Source organism: Tachysurus fulvidraco, chromosome 1 (assembly GCF_022655615.1).
Source record: "Tachysurus fulvidraco isolate hzauxx_2018 chromosome 1, HZAU_PFXX_2.0, whole genome shotgun sequence".
Classification (NCBI taxonomy): domain Eukaryota; kingdom Metazoa; phylum Chordata; class Actinopteri; order Siluriformes; family Bagridae; genus Tachysurus; species Tachysurus fulvidraco.
In genome coordinates this window covers 32330590-32346423 of record NC_062518.1, presented here as the reverse complement: position 1 = coordinate 32346423, position 15834 = coordinate 32330590, and the positions used below count along the sequence as shown (strand labels likewise).

The following is a 15834-nucleotide window of genomic DNA, read 5'->3' as shown; positions in this document are numbered from 1 at the left end:
CTAAAACAGTCTGTTTTGTTTTAGAATGTTTTTGGTCTCTGGTCACATCTGTGGATTCTCACCTCCTCGGCTAGTGAGTGCAGTCTCATGGCCCAGTCCTCAGCCTGCTCCAGCACTGTGCTCAACTCCGTCTCTTGGCCATGTTTCAGTGCTAAAGCAGCCTGCACGATCTGCTTCAAGTTCACCTTACGCAAACGCCGCAGAGCTTTATCCAGAGGAGTCACACATGGCCATCCATCCAGCTCAGGCAGCTCTTCACTGAATCACAGTGACATGGCCATTGCTCTCATAAATACTCACACAATACTAACCCAGTATAGAAATGTCACAAGAAAACTCACTGATATAAGTTAAAAAGTTCTCATTTCCCAAAATATTGTGTTAAAGCTTACACATAGTCATTTTTAATGACCATTTTTTTTACATATAAAGCTAATTTTTGTCTGTAGATAATATAGTAGTTAATATTTAATTTAATATAATATAGCCTAGTTAATATTTAATAGTATATTCAAATAAAGGAAGGCAGGAAGCCCAAGCTGTCATCAACTGAGACAGAAATGTTAAGATAAAATTGTAAGAGTAGTAAATGAGTATGCAAAACATGCTAAAATTACAGTAAGAAAATCTCACCATGGATTTCACAAGCTACAAGTACTAAACACAATAAATTAATATAAAAATGGCTAATTGTATATTCATGTAAACGCAATAAAACATTTTGAGGTAATAATTATTTTATACAGTACCAAAGAGGAGATTTACCTGCAGTCAGAGATGAGATCATCGAGTAGTTTAACCACCTTCTCTTCCAGTTTGTCCTGATCACCACCTGATTGGAGCTCCAATTGTACAAGTTTCAGGTTTGATTCCTGACAAAATCAGTCAAATATATCAATGACTCTCCTTCATCACACACACACACACACACACACACACACACACACACACACACACACACACACACACACACATATATTGGAAGCATACTCTCATATTCTTATCCTATCACCCTCACCAGACGTTCTGTGATCAACAGCAGCATGTTAAGGGCCTCTATTCGAGGGCTGATGTCTTCCCACTCTGAAGACAGCACCACAACAGGCTTCACATTCCCCCAGGGCAGGTAATAGTAGTGGCAACCTACAGTCATACACAAAGTCAGAACGTTATTATTTGACCACATGTACAGGACACATGCACCCTGAACAACTGGGATATTCATCTTCATAATTAACATGTGATCTTCAGCGGCATCTAACATTACTTACTTAACGAAAGTGTAAATTTCTTTTCTCAAAATTGTTTATAATTATAGATTATCTCTTACCATCAAACACAGCTCGGCTATATTGCGTTGTGGAGGCCAGAGGCAAGCAGGTGTAGTCAAACCTGTTTCCATAGTTGCCGATGCTGACCTCGAACTGGATGGCGTCATCCACATCCTGAAGAAGGGTGGCCGAGTAAAAAGCCGCGAACAGAGAGAACTTTCTCTTCCGCATAAATTTCTGCACAGGAAGCCAAACAGAAAAAGCTTTTTCATACTGTGTGGTGTCTCTGTGTGAAGCAGCAGTAAATATAAAGAACATATATACAGTAGAGCGTATATAAGCATATAAAGAGCACTCAAATCCTTTCCAATGTAATCATGTTCAGAAGTTTTTCAGAAAGCAGAATGTTTCTTTCACATGTGGGAACTTCTTACCTCTACCACCAGAAGGTCATCGGGGGAAATGTCTTCCACCTTCTGTTCCACTCGTTCACACAGTTTAGTGGTGAGTTCCAAGAGCACACGGCCACGATACGCTACACCTTCACCCTAAACCATATGACACAAACCACCATTAAACATTTTAATCATGTTTCTCCACACAAATAGAGATATCCATTACATCTAACTTTGGTTAACTCTAATGGATGTCAATGTAGGTTAGATCCATGCCACTCTGTATTCACTCTTGTTCAAGATCCATTTTGTTAATAGAATTAATGTCAAGCAAGATTCTGTCATTAAGGAGGCTTTTAGACTCTCAATATCTCACACAGCATGCTTAGCTCTAATGCTGTTAAATAGGACTCTACTTTACCTTGCCAAGGTTCAGAGCCTCATATGGGTCAGAGAAGGCAGTGAACTCTCGAAGACTTCCGTACATATTCACAAAACAGGGGCCGAATGACGGCAGGAAGCCCAAGCTGTCATCAACTGAGACAGAAATGTTAAGATTAAATTGTAAGAGTAGTAAATGAGTATGCGAAACATGCTACAATTACAGTAAGAAAATCTCACCATGGATTTCACAAGCTACAAGAACTACACCCAATGCTTTTCAAAAGAAAAAGTACCTAGAAGTGAGTGATTGTAAAGTAGATTACACATATACAGTAGGAATGAAACACATACTGGCATTTTGGAAGGTCCTGGGGGGCAAGTCATCTGAATGCATAGAAAAATAAAGGATAATTTAAATACAACTGAAAACTACAGCTGCACACTCACTCTTGCTATTAATTCATGCCTTCACAAAGTAGTTAGGTCTCCAAATTCGTGTTTATAAGAAGGAGCTTCACTAACCAGTTAGTCAACCAAAAATCAAACCAATTCAAGCACAACAGTGTGTAGAATGCAATACAACAGACAACTACCAGTTTACGTGCTAACATTCTGAGATATCAGAATTCTTACATCCACTGGCTCACTGTAATCAAAGTGGGAATTTAGATAAGTGGATGAGGAAAATAAATACAAACAGATATAAGTTTAGAAAGTTAGTTGTTGTTCATGCCACAGACCAGTATAAAGCAACTACTGGCCTTTTCTCTGAATGCTCACATATACCAAAACCTTATATCACACCTGTCTTGTTCCTTGGACATTACTGAATATACTATCCATAAAATTTAGCTACTGATGCACTAGTCTAATTACAGTCCTTACTGAATAAAGCCTAGGGTAAATTACAAGCCTTCATACAAGAGCAGTATTAAATGCTCCATTCTGATTGGTCAGAAGGTGTTAATTTCCTATAACAGCAGAGAGCAGACAGTTGATCAAGCTGCACAGTTTATATTAATATATCCAAACAGTTAACATCTTACGCAAAGACTTTCATGCAGACAATCCGATGTGTGTGACTGTTGTGTGCTATAGTAAATGAGTCATATTTATTGTGCATTATAAGAAAATCTCTCGTGTCTGTTTCTGTTTTTTTTTCCAACAGAGATAAAGCTATAACCTAAGGATGTAGGGCTTTGTGGAATCTATGTAATATTTTTGGTATTATTTACTACAGGGAATAGAATGAACAGATGGGGATGATATAGGAAGTGCCTAACTATAAACTAATTAAACAATGTTTAATTAATAAAAAATTGAATAGTTGGCAATTGCTGTGGTATAAGATGAATAAAATTTGTGCTGTTATTGGAAAATAATCAACATTTTGGAATCAACAAATTTTATCAATGATTATTTTCACATAAAAAATTTCATTTCTTACTTAACCGGTGCAGTTTTCACCTTTGACATATTACTAGCTCACTACATTCTGTATTAAAGCTTAAAACAGTAATTGGTGCCATACTACTGATCTCTTATGAAATAGAATGAAATAGTATCATAATGCATTCAAGGTACTGCTGTTGCTCATGAGAGACTGTTCTGCTAATAGGTTGTTTGTCACATAAATTTAGTGTTTTGGACTGTAACTCATTAGTGCTGCTGCAAAACTCAGAAATATGGATTGAACACTACTATAATGCCAATACGCTATAGTAATATAATGAATGCAAATGAATCTTATAAGTAAAACCACAAGTCATCCACAGTATGTTTACAGATAAAAGATGGACTGAAGATGAAGAGGAATAAGGAAGGAGCACTTACACTAAACAAGCAATGAGAGCTTTTATTGAGCTTCCCATAAAATGCATTGATTACCTTCTATTTCTCCGCCTGGAGCAGAGATCTTTGACATACTCAGATGTGTGGTGCCAATGACATCATTGTGGCTTGCTCGATCCCTAGCAAACATTAAGTAATGATAATGCAAGAAGTTAAAGATGTTACAAATGTAAGAACACTGCATATAATTGTTGGATAAGATGAATATGTCGTGTACAGTGTTAATTTTATCAGATGAACTAACCAATCTAAAATGCGTATCCTCATCTTCTCACACATAGATGGAAACTGCAGATAGAAACAGCATTTATTAGGAGCATTGTGAAATTTGACGAATAGAATCTGATAAGTGCTGCTATGTAGGTCAACTTACTCTGATAGGGAGAGTAAGACTTTGGTTCCACTGTGGGTTGGCATTCTTCTCCACTATCTTACTGCACATCTGTAAATACACATGCATTGGCTCTATAATCAAATATCTTAGAGAAATTGGACCTCATGCAAGGCCATTCTTGTGATGAATATGACACGGAGTGTTTTACCTGTTTCAGTCATCTCTACTCAGGGGTAATTCAAAATAATTATTACCATCTTACCATGGCAATTATATTTTTGGGAAGATTTTACAAGAACTCTGAAATGCACATTGGCTGTATATTGTCCTGCTTCTTTATGCTACAACATCACTGGCCAGCATCATGATTCATGACTTTCATGAGTTATGAAGACCTGGTCGAATGTGGCTAAAACTTGGTTGGAACATTTCGGTCAGGCAGCTATAATTTCTTGTCATGGGTTGGAGTGTCTTTAAAATAAAGCAGAGGCAAATAAAAAAAAAGTCTCAGCTGTGGATCGATAGAACATTTAGTCATAAAAATCCAGATGAATCTAGTGGGCTGTGGTGTGGACTGCCTGAACATGGCTATTGCAGATCAAAGACATTTTCGCATCATATTCGAAGTTTGTACCGTTTTGCCAGCAAAGTTGACTTCCACTAATGGATCCACCAGGTTTTTTCGGTTTGACTCAAAACCCAGAAATTGCTTCATGCCATCCATAAAGGCATCATCCACTAAAAGGGATAAAGCAAGGGGTGAAACAATTAAATATGTATTAAAAAATAAAGTCTCATACAATAATTTTGATACACACATAAAATCATACTACTCACTCTGAGGCAAGTCCTCTGATCTGTATACTTTAAGAGTGAAAGTGGCTCCTCTGAGTGTGAGACCTGCTGGTCTCAGCAGGTTTGCCTCAATGTCCTCCCTTTCCTGAACCTCCTCTTTTTCAGTCTAAGACATAGATTTCATAGATATAGAATTGTTTGAAAAATAATTGCTGGAATAATTAAATTTGACACCATGTTCTAGTTCTTACTCTTACTCACCGGTGGCTCATCACCTGCAGCCAGGACTATAAGGCTGACCTTCAGATACCCTCTGGCCCCAGCACAAAGATCATCAGGATCAGCCAGCAACAGCCACTTCCTAAGAATAGCATGTCCTACCACCAGGATAGAAATAAGCAATACTAATCAGCTTGTTACTAAGGTACATATTTCATTAGTGTAATAGTAAGGTGGCAGTGAATCTAATGCACTATTAAACCAAAATACTTTTTGCCTTGGAATAAAGTGTGAGATATTAGAATGTGCTCCTTTAAGCACCAGCAGGGAGCCAAGTGTCACAAGAGTTTGCAGTACTCACTGTGTTCGTTATACACCATGCCAACATCCATCTGAGAGAGAAGACAAGACTCATAATTATTAGCAGCTGTGCATGAGAGAACAGATCTGTGTGTCCCACAAACAAAAGATAAAAAGGAAGCACAGATGTGATTGGAAGAGGCAACAAAAACAGCTTCCAGTCACAGCCATTGAAAGGGATGAAAGAATGTAATGAATACAAATGTATAGGTTAAGAGAACGCTACCTTAAATTCTCCAATAACAGAGTCTGTCCGTAGTGACTTGGAGTCAAATACCTTGAATAGAACACAGGGTTAAATATTACTATAGGGTTCAGTATTAATACTACTGTTGAAAGTAAATGGCCAAAAAGAGGAAACAGATCTAGAGGTCAGGCCACCAGATGGCACTTAATGTCCAGCTAAAATGGAGTATTACCACTAATACAAACACACACACAATATGTATTGAGCATGTACACCCTTGTCAACTGAGAATCTGATTTGCCTTGCATTTCTGCAAGCTTTTGTGAGAGCTCATGGGGCCAACAAGCATACTTTTCTTTGTATTTCAGATCAATCCATCGAAGAGCTCTTCGTACCTGCTTAGCCTCCACTAACCATTCCACCTGAAATAGTTACATCCTATATGTATGCAAAACATACATTGGCTCATCCAGTTGGGTGCATGAAGTCAACCGTTCCAAGAAATTTTAGCAAGCTGAATGTGACTCCCAGCACCAACAGTTTCAGGTCAAATTAAAATCAGATTTTAAGTAAAATTTTGAAGCCAAACAAGATTACATTAAGCAGTAAAATATCCCCATTAACCAATATAAACTAATGTCCTAATTAATCTGTATGTAATAGTTATCTGGCAAAATTAATTAGTGCTGAATAGTGTGTGCCAGAATTTAGTGCTGATTATGAACATTTATTAATATTGTCTTTTTTAGTCCTAAATGAAATAAACATTATTTTATGTCGGTGTATTTACTCAAAGTTTAAACAGACTTCAATTAACACTTGTTCATTTCATTTGTTCTTGCATTGCTTATTGCAGCTAGGCCCTCTTATTCTTGCATTCTAATTCCACGTGACAAAATCCCAATTTCCCAATTCACTTTAGCTATTAGATTAAATATAAATATTGCTTACTGTTAAAAATATGGGCTCATCAAAGAGATCCGATGGTGTCTCGAAGAAGTTCATGAAGAAAGTCTGTGGAAAGTTTTATTAATGACTGTTGGCTCTATAATAAATTGTACTTTAATGTAATAATAAATATAGCAAAGCGAAGAACCAGTGTAGTGAATGTAAAACATTCAATAAACCAACATTAATTATTCATTTTTCATTATTCATTACCTCATCAAAGAATGGATTGTTGCCTTTCTTGATGCATGTTCTTTTTGTCTGGCCTCCCACAGTTACTTTTACAACTGGTTTAATATTGATGCCAGGCAGTTGCCTTCCCTCAATGACTCGCACCCGCACCTGAACGATTAATCATTCATGTCATTACTTAAAATCTTTAATTGATGTCACTAGTTCTTTTTTAACATTATCAAAATGAAATGATTGTATTTATTAACATACTTTACTAAAATGCATTGGACCGTATTAGTGAAATGTATTGTAACTCAGTGCTTAAAAACATTATACTGATTGGAAGGATCAAATCCCAGTAATGCCAAGCTGTCACTACTAGGCTTTTGAGCAAGGTCCTTAACCACCAACAGCTTAGTTGTATAAATGAGAAAATGTAAGTCTCTACAGGCAAAAGCAGTAAACCTTTTTCCTTTTTGTACTCAGACTTTTATTTCTGCTTCCCTACTGCTTATCAGCTAGTACATAAAAAATCGAATTAGCTTCCCCATTCAGAGTAAATGGGCTCACATTATTCTGGTGAGACAGTCAGATAAAGGTACATAAATAATTAAGGGAAATTTTCTGTGAGGTTTCCGTTGTATTTCCAACATAAATCCTAGTGACATTGTGGAAATATCCGACTGTTGTTGCCACTTGAGGGCACTGTATCTGACCAATGCTTAAACACCAACAAACTACACTCGCAATTCCCGCATTCAAGCACTTATCTAATCAGCCAATCGGTTAGCAAATCAACAAACATCCGCTCCCTTGTCCAAGTCTTCCACTGTCTAGTTTTGTTTGAATCTGTGCCCAAAATTTCCTCAGATTCTTGTACTAGGCCGAAAGGACATTAACCTGATGTGGTGTTCAACTCTTGTAGTTCAATTACCTCAAGGTTGGATGTTGTGTGCATTCTGAAATGCCTTTCTGTTCACCATGGTTGTAAGTAATGATTTGATATATACATCTGTCAATAACCATCCATGGTTATAAATGTTTTGTTTTTCATACCATTCTATGTAATCTCTACAGATATTGTATGTGAAAATTGTAAGATATCAACTGTTTCTGAAATACTCAAACCAGCATATTAAAATCAAACTGATTAGATTGCTTCATGAATGTTCAGGTGTATAGGTGAATAGATAATGAGAGTATATTTAAGATTAACAGACACTTAATGTAATAACAACAATCTTATAGAGGCTAATCTGTACACTAGAGAATTAAGAATCCACCTTACTGGAAATGAGACCTAATGTATAATTAATAAAATATTCAAATTATAATTATAAAAGCCAAAAAAAAGAAAAGGATATTAAGGCATCATGTTATAACATGACCATTCAGATGATAGCTGCTGCTATTTTGTGATGGTGTGTTTAAATACCCATGATCCATATAATGTAAATTTTTGGATTCATATCAACAAATACACACCTGGAGATCCTGGGGTTTGTTTGAAAGCGGGGCTTTGTTGCTTTGCTGTTTCTTTTTCTTCATGCCATGTGTAAATATTGGAGGAGCTTTTTTTGGTGGTGTATGAGGGGCCCCAATGTCCTGGCCTTGTGGTCCTGGAACAGGTTCTGGCTCCTCTGCAACCTCTACCATGAGCATGCTCTCTGTGTCATCGTCTCCCATAGTGTCCAACGAGAACACTGCATCCATATGAAGCATTATGCACTAAAGTAACTAACCCGTAAATTGAATTATGAATTAATAATGTGTGGGTGTGCATGTGCGCATGTGTGTGTGTGTGCAGTCTTTACCTGTGACAGTGTCCAGCTCTACAGTATTGTGTGGAGTTTCTGGCTGTGGTGGGGGCAGAAATATTGGAGCCATGCCTGGTGGAGGGATGTAGGAAACCTGCAGAGTCACTGTGGCCTGTTAGGACACAGTCAGTATAACAGGCTATAATTAGATTGTGTTGCTCAGAATCTATGTGCAGTTAAAACATTCTTTTATACTTCTTATTAAAAGAAGTTGTGCTTTAAATATCACCCGACCATATTTTCTGTGTACTAAAATTGGGCAATTTTCTTGTACTGACCAACAAAGATTTAAAACATGAACCCACAACCAAATGTGCACTGTAACTCTGGTGCTACATATAACTTTGGAACAGTGGAAGCAGAGAGAGACTGGGTGCCAGTACTGGATCAGTTTCAGCTGTCAATCTGATATCAGTATTAAAAATGGTGACAAATAATGAAAATGAATAAAGTGAGATTATTGAGTCCCTATTTCAAACTTAGAGATTTATAAAATGTATTGAGAATTTGATCAAGTTCCTCATAAATAAAAAAAAACATGCCAAATATACCATACGATGCATGGCTAAAAGTATGTAGATGCCTGACCTTCAGACACATATCAGATTCTTCACCAAACTGCTACTACAGAACTGGAAACAGGATTACAATTTTCCCTCACTAAAACTTAGATGCACTTCTAATAGAATTACAATTGTATTGAGACCAGAAATTCACTAGCTACTGGTCTTCAGTTCAGTTTTTTCCAAGTACACTGGATTCTCTTTACTCTGCAATAAGATACCAAATCAGATATTATATTAACATATACAGATGTTTATTAAAGTAGCCTTTATGAATGAAAAGTCTTTCACTGGTTTAAATTCTATTTATTATACATATAACATATAATTAATTACACTGGAAGTTCTCATGTAGATATGAATATCCATAGTACTGAATACATTCTGGTGCTATGTGCTACTTATATTATTAAACCAAGATCTTTTGCTAAACAAATTTGCTACCCAGGCTTCTGATGGGTCAACAAAATACACTTATTACAATTATTAAACTGTTACATGTAAGGTTTCCGTTTTTATTATGGGAAGGTTAAAAAGCAGGGAGATAAAACTGTTTTGAAACACAAATACCTGACCAAACCTTCCTTAAGTTATTTCCTATGACTGTGCTATTCCGGAGAACACGGATACAAAACAGCTTAGAGGGACAACCCCACCTTCTCCTGTCCATCCATTTCCATCCAGGGGTAAGACACACACACACACACACACACACACACACACACACACACACACACACACACACACACACACACACACACACAATGACAGGAAGCAGGGCTTAGATGCCAGGAGCTCAGTCCCACATTTGGACAGGGTGTGTGACAGAGGCCAGTAGTTAATGTCATCAGGCTGTAGGGTTGGAAATGGAAAACACTGCTGACGTCTAAAGGCGACCCGCATCAATAAGGAAATTGAGAGGTCCAAACAATACTTATAGGTCCCTAGCAGCCTTCAGGAAAAAATGTGTTTTAGTTTTAAGACGTGTGTACAAGTGTGCATGCTTGTTTGCCCCATCAATTCACTTTGACCTGAAGGTGGGGCTGAGGGGAAAAAATTGTCCAGTTCCATAATATATACAAGTAGCTGCTTAAATCCAAAGCTGGGTGTTTCTTGTCACTAAATTAGGAGGAAAACGTACTCTTGAAATCTCTTCTAATGAGTGTACCATGGATTTCATTACCGTCAGCTGGTAGTGACCAAAATCACAGTCAGTGTTCTCCTGCATTTCTCCCATATTAGAAATACATATTAACCCATTTTACAGTTTACTGTCAGATTTAAAATGAATCACATTTTCATGTTTGTGTTTGATTAAGGCCTCATTTTTTTTACTTTCTTTACATTAATGTTTGCACTATTTCACTATCATTTTTGGATTTGTTATGTATAGTGAAATAGTGCAAACATTAATGTAAAGAAAGTAAAAAAATGAGTCAGTAATTGTTTAAATGTTAATGAAATAACACATGCAGTAGCTATAGTTACAGAATATTGCTGAACTAATCCCAGCTTTCTAAAATTCATTAAACATGGTGTAACTTCATTAACCATTGCAAATATGTTAATTATGCAGTTTATGGATGTAATAATTGTTGGTTAAGATGTTCAGTGTAATTTGTTGTAAATGTAACCATCAGCTTTTTATTAATAAGTATTTCTGATGATGGATTTTTACTGTGAGCTTATTATTTAGTGTTTTTCATAAATTATGTCATGCACTTGGAAAATTGATAAATCTAATTTCTAGATTTTAGGGATGGCACTAGGAGTTAAAAAGAGTCTAGGGAGATAAAGAATGAGGAAGAAAACTGAAGCATCCTACCCCAGTATTATTCCTCTTGGTGTCCACTAAGGATACAGTGAAGGTAGCTGCTAGGTTTGGGGAGTTGAGTACATCTCTTAAAGACACCCGACATTCTCCCAGAAACCTGCAGAATACACACAAAGCAAAAAGGTTATATGTAATGTTTATAATATACAACATCTAATCAGAAACTTTGTGGCAGGTGGAGTTACTGTGGCTTAAAAGTCTTGTATTCCTACAAACATATCAGCACAGAAATTTCACCAACAACACTTCTGTCATTTCTTTCTGGATATGTATCTCTGTATATCTTTCTGTAAATAAATATGTATCAAATGCTTTTCAGGTTCATGTGGTTACAGAAACTCATGCAAAATACAAGCTTGATTTGTTTTCTTTCTTTCTTTGACTTTTATCAAGAAGTTACTCAAACATGTAAGTATTGTAACCACAAACTATTCTAAAACCTATTTTAAGGAGGATTATATTCTTGGTTGTGAGGATAAGACATGGCATACAGCAACATGTCACATCCTGTGGGCATTCCCTTCCATTTATTCCACTCATCCTTCCTCTTGCATGACTCCTTATTTAAAACACACCGATGGACATCCTGAATGACCCTAAACCTGGCACAAAATGACCACTCCCTAAACCATGAGGTGCCTTTCATAATTATAAAAGATGTTGTGTAAAGAACTCATACTTTAGTAATTAAAGGCTGCAAACCATAGCTCACCATCAGCTAGCATGCAAGCTTCATTAGTCAGTAATGTATTGAGCCTTCATGGAGACAGATGTTTATTCTTCATGCAAACAATGCAATAGTTGTTGGAAAATGAACAAAAACATTCACATAGACAAGTAGATACAATTGGTGAAATTTAAATCATTATTATTGATAGTCTCACCCTCAGAATTGGCCCTTGCATAGGGTTGTATCTTGTCAGAGAAGGAAAATGCACATTGTGTTCACAGAAATGCTATAAAATTCCATACTACATGGATTGTATGTCTATTTTTATATTTGTTATTTGACAAGGCATTCCTGCTGACCAACAGTATGGGCAAGACTGCAAGTCATCATAAAAGTTGTTAAGAATAAGGTATTTGCTACATGCTATCAATATATTCATGTCCTTTAAAATTGCCAGGGATTAATTCACATCCGTGATTTGCAAACGTTTTAGGCATCCAGTACTGTACATAAACATTTTCCTGCATGTCAGTAGGCTTGTGTCCAGTCTACTCTGTGTATGCATAAAGAATGAATTGCCATTTAAAAAAGTCATATATATTAAAAATGCCACACACCAACTAATGCAAAGACTTGTTTACAGTCTCATAGTCTCCATGTGAAACTGCCTCACTGTAAAGGTACAATGCAACGGGTGAAAATTAGCTTTGGGTATGATCAGGACGTTTGGAACATTTACTAATGTTTATTGTGCACATTCTCCAGCACTCCAAACACAGCTATGTGATGATCTCTGAGTTTATGTTTTCATTGAGTACCCATGCAACAGAAAGAAGGAGAAGGATGATAGCCTTGAAGAGATGAATTGCTAGCATCCAGAACTCAAATTATATTATTTGTAGTATGGTTGTATGAGTATGCAGTTCTATTTTCTTTATTTAAAAGGTACTATAGTCTGTTTTCGTATTTGGTACGAAAATCTACAGGGGTGTGGATGAAAGCACAGGTTTAAGGAGAAGTGCATGGTATAGCATGCAATTTAGGACAAGTCTTTATCTTCCAAATGCTGTAGATGTAAAATACACATACCTGTTTCTTCCCATTTTTTCATGGTCCTTTACAACCACATGCAGCTCTGCTGCTGAGTCTAAGGGTATTCCTTTTAGGTCCCATTCAAAACCCTGACATAGTCACAAAACAGAAAGGAAGAAGGGAAAAACATTCTTTGCCAGTAAAAAATGAGGAAAGGTAAAGTTTCACATGTAATTGATGCAGTTTACCTTTACATGTTAAAATGCTTTATTTAATTTTCTACATAATAATATTCTATTACATTTCATGACATGTTTCATAACAACCATAATAGACAGTGGGTAGCTAACCTCATTCCAGACAGGGTTGACATTGTTTTTAACCACTTTGGTTTTCTTCTTAGACCCTGAAAGGAGAAAAAACAAACTGGTAATTGTAGATAGTACTGTCAGATTGGTACTGTAACTGCCTCAGAATTAGCTTTAAGCCACATTTGATGTAATAATAATCTAGATTCTGTAAGCACTAGTGAGTGTTTTAATTCACATGGGACAATATGAGGATCTGAATCTCTAGATGTTAAAAAATAATGTTCACAGGCTACCATATTATGAATATTACTAGATTTCTATTTTAAAAATACACCACAAAAAACAGGTGTGAGATCCTGTAGCTGTTTGTGCCACCAACATTTATTATTACTAGATGGGATGAGGATGAAGGGTCAGATTGTTCATATATAATAGAAGGAAACTGATTTCTTAAAATGGGAGGCAAAGGAAGGCTGTGTTCAGTTTTTCAGTGTATACAGGAAGTGGTGTTTCTTTAACTATAAACAGATCTAATCAAACAGTAAACATTTTTATAAGTCATAGAAATTGATATACATCAAAAAAGATTGTTAAAAAGATCCGGTTAAAGAGGTTTGTTTAATTGCAGCTGGTACTAAAGCAGAACCATAACATGGACAAAATATTCAATGAGAGTAAGAGAGATAACATGCTATTTAAAAGTACAAAGAGAAAAGTGTTTTACTTCCAGAAGTTTTGTCTTATGAAGGATATAGATGTTAAAGCTGCTCATTCTTCATTCTGACTAATTATAATGCCAGTGATAGTTATATAAAGCCAGTCAACAAATCTGTCTAAATAACTATAAATGGATACATGAAAGGTCTTTCCTGTCATGGATAACAGTCATTAAAATAACTTAACTGGCAGACATGCATCAACTGGTATTTTTAGAAACTAATCTACACTAGCAAATGTGTATCGAAAATAGTAACACAAATTTGAAATATTGTCTCAACAGTTAGACAAGAACAGCTGGTGTCACCAAATCCCACAGGGTGTTCTGGGCTGGTTCATATCCTAAGCCCACAAAAAACGATCCTGATTCTGAAAATTAAGTGAAAAAAAAATGTCCTTCATCTAAACCAGGTTTTGTGGCAAACATGTGATATATCACATTATTGCACAGTCACTTGGAAAGATAATCCTATAAGTATATTGAAGTAACATTTAATTAAGATATATTAAATCCCTTTATTCTTCACCTCAACATAGATTAAAAACAAGTTCTATTTTACATCAAGCCTAAGTTTCATGTAACTATCCACCCACATGCCCCCCTCATAACTTGTTGCTTACTCAGAGCTTCCTCTGTGCAGAATAATTTGCATCCATTATGTCTATAAATGGAGATGGCATTCAATATCATGAGGGTGGAAATGCTTGGTTACATTAAGGTTTCCACGATCCATCTAAGATACAGTCACAAAAACAACTTTTTTGGATTGTTTAAGCGATCAGCTTCAATGTAATAGTTAATCACCTTAACTGCAAAATGATTAAGATCCTCAAAAAAGACAATTCTTAAGTTACAGTTAACTACAGCAGATCTGCAGAAACTAGTGTACACAATGCAGCATTTACTGTAGATCACATCATATTTCATTCTATATGTGTTGAAACCTGGGGAAAAAAGCCTTCACCTTTTCTTGTATATACAGTTATATGTGAACCAAAATAGGTTTTGCACATACGACTTCAAGAGAAAAATTTACTTTGAAAAAAAAGCCATGCCTTTATTTATAAGTCAATCTATTCATGGAAAAACAACATAACTAAATTTTAAAAAGTTTATGAGTTATCAGGTTTCATCACCTGAGGTAAAAGTGACTCACGTTATTCAAATACAAGCCTCCTCAACGTCTTTTCACTTAACCGATCTCAGAACTGACAGAAACAACTGCAGATTAACAATTAAGGATGAGGCTTTGTTTCTTTTTGTTAATGCAACTTTATTTGATTTGGAATATTGAAATTGAGTTGATAGCTGACATCTGATTACAAGCTGCTTATTATTATATCATTCATAAATTAAATGACTGAGTGAGGCAATCACACCTAGTTTAGTTTTGGACATTAACACAAATAATTAACCATCTCCTTAATTACACAACATGAGCTTTGCTCACAGATGCAATGCGAGGTTAGAAAATAACCTAAAAGTAAACATTTGTGTAACATTTTGGTAAAAATATGTTTCTGTTTTCCTAAAGCAGAAATGGCAAAGTACATTACTGGAAGAACAAACAGTATTAAGCCACAGCAACATGTATTGTAATTATAATAATTGAAAACTAACTGAAAAGCAAAAGCACATTCTGTAATCTATTTTAACCTGTGGGTCAATGTTAATGTTACAAGGCTGATTTCCAAATAGTATGAAGAAAAATGACACAATTACACAATCTAGAGTCAAGAGATCCAGTGAAATGGGTCAACAGACGGGGCAGAGAGCTGTTTCTCGATTTACCCTGCAAACTTCACATCTCAATAATCTCCTACACCCACAGTACAGACTGCAAAGACAAAGAAGTAAGTGCAAATGTAAGTCTCAGATTTGCAAAGTGAGATCAGCTATTTGAATTCATGGAGTATTGAAACACCCTGTGCTACACTCTTACGCACAGATGTAGGAAGAGGAAATGGAACA

At 36.0% G+C, this 15834-nt stretch overlaps 1 protein-coding gene across 11 annotated transcripts in view; it reads right to left on the bottom strand.

Moving 5' to 3' along the window:
* Positions 1–15834, bottom strand: part of dysf (dysferlin, limb girdle muscular dystrophy 2B (autosomal recessive)) — a 71195-nt gene that overhangs the window by 52243 nt on the left and 3118 nt on the right. For 5 of the 11 annotated variants that reach the window (XM_027134375.2, XM_027134380.2, XM_027134374.2 and 2 more), the window contains exons 2-23: positions 13185–13240; positions 12892–12983; positions 11124–11229; positions 8733–8847; positions 8404–8621; positions 6958–7086; positions 6748–6810; positions 5836–5886; positions 5611–5641; positions 5292–5407; positions 5073–5196; positions 4870–4973; positions 4275–4343; positions 4146–4189; positions 3938–4020; positions 2402–2434; positions 2088–2203; positions 1706–1819; positions 1331–1508; positions 1019–1143; positions 766–872; positions 63–258 (exon numbers count right to left, since the gene is read on the bottom strand). In XM_027134375.2, coding sequence (XP_026990176.2) covers positions 63–258; positions 766–872; positions 1019–1143; positions 1331–1508; positions 1706–1819; positions 2088–2203; positions 2402–2434; positions 3938–4020; positions 4146–4189; positions 4275–4343; positions 4870–4973; positions 5073–5196; positions 5292–5407; positions 5611–5641; positions 5836–5886; positions 6748–6810; positions 6958–7086; positions 8404–8621; positions 8733–8847; positions 11124–11229; positions 12892–12983; positions 13185–13240 — 2270 coding nt within the window. The remainder of the gene's footprint in view (positions 1–62; positions 259–765; positions 873–1018; positions 1144–1330; positions 1509–1705; positions 1820–2087; positions 2204–2401; positions 2435–3937; positions 4021–4145; positions 4190–4274; positions 4344–4869; positions 4974–5072; positions 5197–5291; positions 5408–5610; positions 5642–5835; positions 5887–6747; positions 6811–6957; positions 7087–8403; positions 8622–8732; positions 8848–11123; positions 11230–12891; positions 12984–13184; positions 13241–15834) is intronic. The other 6 variants (XM_027134382.2, XM_027134383.2, XM_027134377.2 and 3 more) reach the window with 2 other exon arrangements.